Source organism: Microchirus variegatus (genome assembly GCF_963457635.1).
Source record: "Microchirus variegatus genome assembly, chromosome: 20".
Taxonomy (NCBI): Eukaryota; Metazoa; Chordata; class Actinopteri; order Pleuronectiformes; family Soleidae; genus Microchirus; species Microchirus variegatus.
This window is the reverse complement of record NC_139821.1, coordinates 8,294,232-8,303,075: the sequence shown is the minus strand read 5'-3', so window position 1 is coordinate 8,303,075 and position 8,844 is coordinate 8,294,232. Positions and strand designations below refer to the sequence as shown.

General features: G+C 39.7%; 1 protein-coding gene across 1 annotated transcript; it reads right to left on the bottom strand.

Moving 5' to 3' along the window:
- Positions 1-1,870: 1,870 nt before the first annotated feature.
- napepld (N-acyl phosphatidylethanolamine phospholipase D) lies at positions 1,871-8,763 on the bottom strand (the record flags this gene model as incomplete). The annotated part of the gene is made up of 10 exons (XM_083907132.1): positions 8,646-8,763; positions 5,058-5,133; positions 4,406-4,510; positions 4,067-4,207; positions 3,387-3,611; positions 3,202-3,305; positions 2,936-3,101; positions 2,651-2,799; positions 2,341-2,455; positions 1,871-2,002 (listed from the first exon to the last, which is right to left on the bottom strand). The coding sequence occupies exons 1-10, from the start codon at positions 8,720-8,722 to the stop codon at positions 1,871-1,873; spliced, it is 1,290 nt and encodes a 429-aa protein (XP_083763258.1). The 5' UTR covers positions 8,723-8,763.
- Positions 8,764-8,844: the final 81 nt, after the last annotated feature.

The window sequence follows — 8,844 nt, the reverse complement described above, 5'->3', positions numbered from 1 at the left end:
GTAACAAAGTAGTAAATTAAGAGGGAAAGCATTTTGTAACGGAACAGAAGTCAAATATTGAAACATAGGGTGATAAATATCTCATCTCTACAACTGCAGTCTGTGTCAGTCTCTACAGAATTAATTATGTGGATATTTTTAAGATTAGAGCTAAAACTGGATCCTTTGATTTTTTTCCGATGCAATGACAAAGTACGTCCAGCAGATGGCAGCATTTCCTAAGGTGGCAGGTTTTCTCTCTGATTTTAACTGAACATTTAAAAAGTTTAATCGCCTGCTCACGAGACATTTATTGTGAGAAAATAGTTTCCGTACTTTAATGCAAAACCCAGTTAAATTGTGATTTTGCGCTGTTTTTATACTCCCTACCACATGGGGGTGCCAATAAATGTTTTAACATGCAACAAGTGGGGTTTTTTTTTCAACTCAGACAAAATAGTTGTTAAAATAACATTAAATCAGTGGGAACCACAATGAAAAAAGTACATTAACTTTGTTCCCCTGAAATCCCTGAATTTAGGCCCACATTTTAACCTTAATGGTTATTCTTGTACTAAATTGTTTCCCGACATCAAGAACAAAGACAGATTTGAAATGCAACTTGCATTTAATGAGAAACTGACACAGTAAGCCCTGATTGACCACAACATCATGTCAACATTTCTGCTCTGCTAGACTTAAAACAGTAAAAAAGATAAAAACTTTATCAGCACTAACACCAACATTAATCCACTGGTGCTCTGAAGCATGTGTCGATGATGAGCAGATGTTGTGGTTTCAGAGAATTTAAAGCACGTCCTCCAGTGAGTTTAGTTAATCCCAGCTCAACTCAACAGCGTACTGATGACACTACAGCTGCATTAGAAGCACAAAGATGGAGATTCTACTGACCTTTTTGTGTGGAGTTTAGTGCTGGTCTTTTTCTTTGCAACAGCTCATGAAGTTGTGTCCAGCTGTGAGCGAGTGTAGCTTCATCATGACGGTTTGTTATTTTATCCTACATTCATATTCACCTTTTAAGTGCATTGGTTACTATAGTAACATATATCCAGCATTACTCCCACCATTTAATTTCATAGGATCTTGATGGTAATGTCCGGATAGAGAAATGGCACTTGTCCACTACATAGTCCCGGCACGTTTTTTTTTTTGCCTTTTGCCGTTTTTTTGAGCGCAACATCCGGCACTAGAATCAAACAAGCTTTTTAAATGAACCGATTCTAATGATTCAGTTACAGCGAAATTTGTGTGTGTCGCAGAGGTTTCATGCAGCCGTGCTGTGATGACACCGCTCACGTTTAGGAGGTTTACATTACTATAGTAATGGAAAAACAAATCAAACTGTGTAGGAGTAGAGCAGAGCCGTGCTGGGTCTATGTAGTGGGAAAAGCGTCATTGGTCAATAAAATAAAAAGAAGCCTGCACACATTCGAGTCAGTGGATTTAAGTTTCCACAAACCAAAGGCAGAGGCACATGTTTAATTTCAGTGTTTGCTACTTTGATCCGGGGAAAAAAAGTGTTCCACTACAACTTAATAAAAGGCAGGAGTCCTTTTAAAACTAATCTACTTCTGTACATACAACACTAGCCCAGCTAATATTTGCCAGAATTAAGAAACTTTTTTTTATTATTATTATTATTGTGATGGAGTCACAATCCCTCAGTGACAATGTGATGGCAGGGCAAACATTTAGTATGTAAACATTATTGAATATGTTTTTGTTTTTTTAAATTTCCCCTTGGATCAACTGTATACATTTGTAATTGTCATCATTAATTGACTACAAGTCTATCTACAAAAATGTTCTTCACCCTGTTACAGATGCAAAGCTACAGTATATCCTCCTACCAGGAGGGAGGGACTGACGATCACTCGAAGACGTCGCCTTCCCGAGACGTTAGGAGGCGAGACTCCCCGTGATGCAACGTGAAGAAGGACTTTGGATTCAGTCCTTTCTGTTCCAGAGCCTCTCTGAGACGGACCGGCGGCTCCAAGTAGTGCTGCACCAAGGAGGGAGCAGAGAAAATGCTTAGGTCAGTTGATGACTCAGGATGGTGTGACATTGATGGAACCTGGCTGTCATTTATTGATATATTTACACCTGTGTTTTTCCTACTGTGACGAGTCAAGAAGTTTCCCTCTCTTGAGAACAATGGTGCAACTTTACCCTGTTTCTTTGCCATAGTCTTGTCTCTAAACCCTACAGGTATCTGCTCTTAAATACATATGAGGCCTTATTTAGACAGATGTGTGCTTTTAAAGCATTTTTGCTGTTGCTATAATAAATGACTTATTCTATTTATAATAAGTCAGACTGAGGAAAGTGTGTGTGTCCTACCTCATAGGCAAGTGCGAAGGTCCCCCAATGAATGGCCAAAGACTGTTTAGCCTGAAGGTCCTGGTGAATCTGAACAGCCTCCTCTGGATCCACATGTTGCCCCTTCATCACATCCCTGAAAAATACACAAATATTCACAGGTTAATGACAAGATTAAAGGATTTTGCACAGTAATTAAATTATTTATTTTAAATTAAATCTATTGCAATCCACTAAGCCATAAATTCCACCACTAATTCCACTAAATCATGTTCGGTTTAAAGCTAAAATGACCTCATGTAGTTGAGTAAATCGTTCATCTTTACAGTACCTGGGTAAGTACGCTCCGATAGGAATTGCTGCGAGGTCAAATGGTCCAAAACGTTGTCCTATCTCCTGGAAGCTGGAGCAGTAGCCTGTATCACCACCGAAGAAGAATCGATGGTCTGGACCCAAAACTGTCCAGCTGCCCCATAAAGACTGAGAGAGTGAGACAAGGAGGGAGATGTGTTTTTATAAACTCAAGCTGAACTGAATTAAAGGAGAAATGTGTCAGAGAATCAATAGCAGAGGCAGCAGTGGATGAATTCCGAGCCACAGTCGGAGCGACATTTACCTTGTTGTCATCCAGAGCTGTGCGTTTGCTCCAGTGCTGAGACGGCGTGAAGACAAACGTGACATCGTCGTGACCCGGGACGCAGTTCTCCTCCCACCAGTCCAGCTCCATCACATTCTCACAGCCCATTTTCACCAGCCAGTCCATCAAACCCAGGGGCACGAACCTACCGAACACACGTGTCACTGAATGTTAAAGGACGATTTGACGATTTGATTGAGTCTTGATCCAAATAGAGAAACAGCCCACTGAATGATCACACGTACCAGCGTAGCTCCCCTCCGAAACGTGCGTTGAGGCTGGCCACAGATCCGGCGTCCAGGTGGTCGTAGTGAGAATGACTGATGACGACGGCGTCGATCCTGGGCAGCTGTGGATAGGAGAAAATCTGAGTGGGTTGTTGTTTTAATAAAAGGGAATTCCTGCAAGAACGAGACAAAAATGACTAAACCTGTTCCACAGTGCAGGGAGGCCCTCTGTACCGTTTGGGTCCCATGAACTGGACAGGTGAGGCCCTCTGGCTGAAGATTGGGTCTGTGAGAATATTCAATCCGTCCATTTCAACCAGGACTGTGGCGTGACCGAGCCACGTGACTCTCAGACCTGGATTAGAGTCGGGCAGGTCTCGTTTTTGGACAAAGAATGGTTCCATCACTGGGAGCTCGGCGTCCAGGACCTAGAACAAACCAGTGCCAGGAAGAAAAAAAGCATCATGGAGGAGTAATAAAACATTATGAGACTTGCTGTCTGACGCATTTTTTATAGTTTTGCGTTTCTAAAAAGTGCTGAATGAAAAATGCCTTATTGTGCAGATAAGGGGTTAAACAGTTTTCTACTGTTGGGTAAAAGCTTCTTCCTAAAGCCTGTTAAGCCTCGACTGAGCTCAGCAGAGTTTCCACAGTTGCTTTACTGTGTGGTTTATGAACCCGACAAAACAAGTTCAATATTTCTACATACAGAATTAGGAAATGTGCATTCCTGATATTAAACAATATTTGGATAATCTGAATAAAACCCTACATGGGATTACATTGGGATTATCATTGTAAAAACATAATTATTTCTGTTGTGACATTATGAAACAACAACAAAAGTGAAGTGAAACTGTTTTGTTTTTGTCTGATTACCTACTTCTTTATTCGTTGGCACATTGCTGTGATTTTTGTCCCACAAGAAGAACCTGAGCATGGTTGTGTAGGAGGGAAAGCGCCATGTGGGCCAGGGATTAATCCAGCGACCATATTTGTCTTGACAGGACTTGGTCACTTCTTCCTGCAGAGAAAAGATTAATTTTTTTGGTCGTTACTATTTTTTTTGTTGTTGTCCAAAATTTGACCAAAAAGCCATAGTATAGCATGTCGTATAAAATTTGACCAAAAAGTCATACACGAGATCCCATGTTGACAGAGGAATTGTGTGGAAATAAAGTGGTTTTATGTGAAGTACTGTGAAGGTGGAGTGAAGTTTTACCTCCAGCCGATAATCCAGACGGAAACTCTTACGGGAGGAGCTGCTCTTCCTCGAGGTCCGACGGTCCAGCTCTCCGCCCTCAGCTCCTCTTAGCACTTCAACATCCTGAGGTAGAAGCACAAACACACAGGAGCTTCATCTGGGTGATGGAATTTCAAAGCTCATTTCAGAAGAAACAGACCAGCGTAAACCTACTTTTTCCTGCAAAATGTTTAAAAGACTAGATCATTATGCCATGGTCTTAAATCTTAGCTATGGTTATAAAACACTTTAAAGTGGAAAATGAATTTCAGTGACATCACTTACGATGTTTTATTTTTTTAAGGAGCCAAAAATGCCATAAACACTATATTTCACATGTTGGATTATTGTTTTCCCAAGATATATTTTTGTTAAATTCCATGCTCTCAAGATAAAGAGTTTGTATCTTGACAGATGCCAAAAAATGTCATACAATAACAAATATGACATTAACATTATGAGTAGTACCAATTAAATTGCACCACAATCACAACATCTGTCAAAATAGTTTCTTGAATGTCATCCATAACAATTCAAATGCAAAAATGTAACTCATTTAACTCATGACCAGAGCAGAAACGCATCACTCAGTTTGGCATCATCTCATTTCAGGTTGATTGGCCGGATTTACCTCCACCAGGCCGGTGCTCTCCTCCAGCTCTGCTCTGCCTGAAGGGGATGGCTTCTCCATGGGCACAGCACCACACCTGTGAACACGACAACAACACACAGTTAACGTCTCATTCATATTCTACTCTTGTAACAGCAGCACAGGCAACTTGCCTTAAAGAACAACAGAAGCTGCTGCTGATTCTACGGAGCATATTCAATAACTGTCACTTTAACCAGTTTGCATATGAAACGCAAAAGACACTAGTAACACAGGAGTTATTTTACTGTATGCAAATCAAACTATCAGAGGTGAGGGATATTTTAGTGTTTCCTTCCACACACACAATCAGACCTGCTCTGGCGATAGGCAAAGTCTCATTTTCAACATGAATCGTTTATGAACCATCTTGGCAAGAAAAATAACCTACATTGTAGTTTTTTACTCTTGTATAAAACACATTGGGAAGTTACTCATATGCTGAATGCAGGAAATAAAATGTGAATTCTTCCCAAAAAAAAAAAGGCCACAGGCTGAATAAATGGCACTTTTATTCAACACGAGTCCTGGCCTGAACTGTGTAATAAAAGGGATTTTCCCCCTCTTGCAGAAAAGGTTATTAAGAGTAACTCTGACATCGTAATTTAAGGGAGTTTGTGTTGAAACAACATTGACTCAACTCACACAACCTGATGTTATCGTCTAATCATCACATTTCCTGATCCTACCATTATCCACGTGAATCACAGTGCAGACAGCACACACCCTGACTCACGGACGACTCTGCCATGCACTTACACTGACAGAGCTGGAAATACAGTCGGAAAAAACAACTTTCACTGCTGTAAAGTATTGATCGAGGGGAAGACAATAATGGATTCCTGATGTACACGCGCACACACACAGTGCACCAGTACAGTAATGCAACATAATGAGACAACTGAGCACGTGTCCACTTTGATGATGATGATGATGCACTCAGCCTCATGAATGGACTTAAACTGCACAGTACACACAAACACAGGGACAACAATGAAGCTCTGTGGACAACAACCACAACAAAAGGTCCATTTGTCAAAATAAGGTAATTTACTAACTTTGGCCCAAACAACTAATCCAAGAAAATAACATGAAACAATCGTGAGGATAACAGCCAGTGTGAAGTCACAGATTATCACATTTTCTCCACCTCAAACTCTCCCCACGAAGAGCGAGCAAACAACTTAATGACAATACTGATGTTATCATGAAAGCATCACAAGTCTGTGCACGAAAGCACATGCACACACACACAGCAACTCAACAGCTTCCTCTTTAAAACATGTGAACAGATATTAGGACACTAGAATTTTACAACACCATGCTGTACTTAAAACACCAGAAATGCCATTTTTGCTATACGACTATACTATACGGCACTACCGTAATATACATGTACTACTGCACTATATTGTACATGCTGCAATAAACACAACATGCCATACAATTACTTTTTCGTCAAATAAAAGGTAGCATAAAACACTAACCAGCTAACTTACCAGTGATGCATGATATTGGACATTCTGCCTAGTAATTTTGTCAATTCTGTAGTGAAATTAACATATTTTCATCCATATTTTGTATTTTTGTTTAATCCTTTATTTTGCCAGGAAGGTACAACATCTCTTCTCTTTCAGGGAGTTCTGGCACATTATGTGGATATAAAATACCTTTATTGTGTTACATAAATAAGCATACAGCTGTAGGGGGCGCTAGCATAGAAGTCAAGGAGGTAGCAGCCTACTGTTTCAGTCATTAGTCATATCAGCATATCTGATAAAATACAGATATTGTGAGGATACTATTGTGCATCCCAATGACAAACAGGAGTGGAAAATAAGTGTTAGAATTGAACGACATTTGGCTCAATTACAAACTGGCTAACTGTTGAACTGAACATCTAGAAATCAAAGTTAGAATTCCAAAATAAAACAAATCTGGAACATAACAGACTAAAAGTTAAAATACCCTCACACTCTCACACACACACACACACACACACACACGTGGGTACATTCTCCACATCTCCTGTGTGCAACTTTAATATCTCAGCTCCACTCACCTGAAAAGTGAAAGCAACAGAAAAAAAATGCCACCAGTTGTTTCCTCAACAAAGAGACATGTTTGCAGCAACTGCGCACGCCGCACACACAGCCGTCTCACTGGGAAACATTAGCAACATTAGCTGCATTAGTAGCAGTAGATATCTACCCGCGCTGAAACACGTCCACTTCACGTTTGCGTCACTGTCTAACGGGTGTGTTTGACAGAAACGACAGCGACAGGAACATGAAAAAGCCGCAATGAAAGGCAGGAAGTGTGTGAAAAGACGTGACGCTGTGTCGCTCAGTCACGCAGCGGCAGCAGCAGCAGGAGGATGATGAGGATCATAGCAGCTCCGTCTGTGACGTCAGTGTCAAAGCTCTGATCACGTGACCGCAGCACAAACTTAGCACGACTTTATAAATACCTGCAAAGTGATACTTTTTTTTTTAAAACAGACTAATACCGATTATTGGAACGAGCACTGTTAGTAATGCACGAGTTAAATATAAATATTAAATATAATATTGGTAGTTTCGCTACTGTGGTCAAACTATCAGACGCTTAATTTCACCTCCTCCTTACAAATGTTACGGTAAAAAAAAGAAGTCTATGAACCAATGACTCGGGCGGATGTGTAAGGACAATAACATTCGGTTTTCAGAGTAAAAGCACTGACAGTACCGTGTCTGAGTGCATGTTTGAAAGCACATTTTTTTTAATTGGAAAGATAATGAAAATCCTCACAGTTGTTTCACAGACGCAAGTATGACTGTATGAGGAGAGTTATCTAAACGTTTTGAATAAGAATGAAAATGCTGTGTTCAACACATTGATATCTACTAATGTACTGGATATCAATCATTTTTAAAATTAAAAGGCCCACGTTCACATTTTTTAATGAACCTAGTCTGTCCTGATCAAAATTAGGGAAATTTTAGTTTTTATTACATCTCAAATCAATTTTCAATTAAAAAGTGTCAATAAGCGACTTTTAATTGGAAATATATCTGAACTATCCAGTACACTAGTAGATATCAATGTACTGAACACGTTTCCATTTTTATTCAGGTATTTAAAAAAAAAAAAAAATCAAAATCTTTATACAGTTGCTCAAATCCAGTTATAAGGTCTCTGAAACAGCTGTGAGGATTTTCATTATTTTTCCCCATTCAAAAAAGCCGTCAACGTCCACCAGGGGACAGCAGCCCATACTTTGGCAACCATTGTCCTAATCAATCATTAAAATGGCTAAATATCCAAGTTAAATCATTTTAAAGCAAATTAATAACGAATTGTTGGCACAATTGACAGCAAAGGTAATTTTACTCAGTCATTTTCCACGTGTAAATCAGCTCCAACTAAGAAAATGTATCGCTTCTGTGCATTTCTACTTTCAGACGACGATGAAAACTCTCAGACGTAACCGAGAAAAAGACAGAGTTTGACAAACTACTTTTTCCTCCTGTTTTTTTTGTATTTAAATTAACCATTAAAGCATAAAAGCTGACCTTTGTGATGACTCACCTTGAGTAGCGCCTCCTGCTGCTGATGAGAAACACCTGGAGGGATTCGCTCAATCTTTCCGAGTGTTTACGACACATAAAAACACCCGTGTGTAACAAACGAGTGGACCTAAACAGTACATTTTCCATTCCAACTCTTTGTATTCGACCATATTTGCTTGGTTATGTTTTAAAATACTAAAGAAACCTCAGAAGTACAA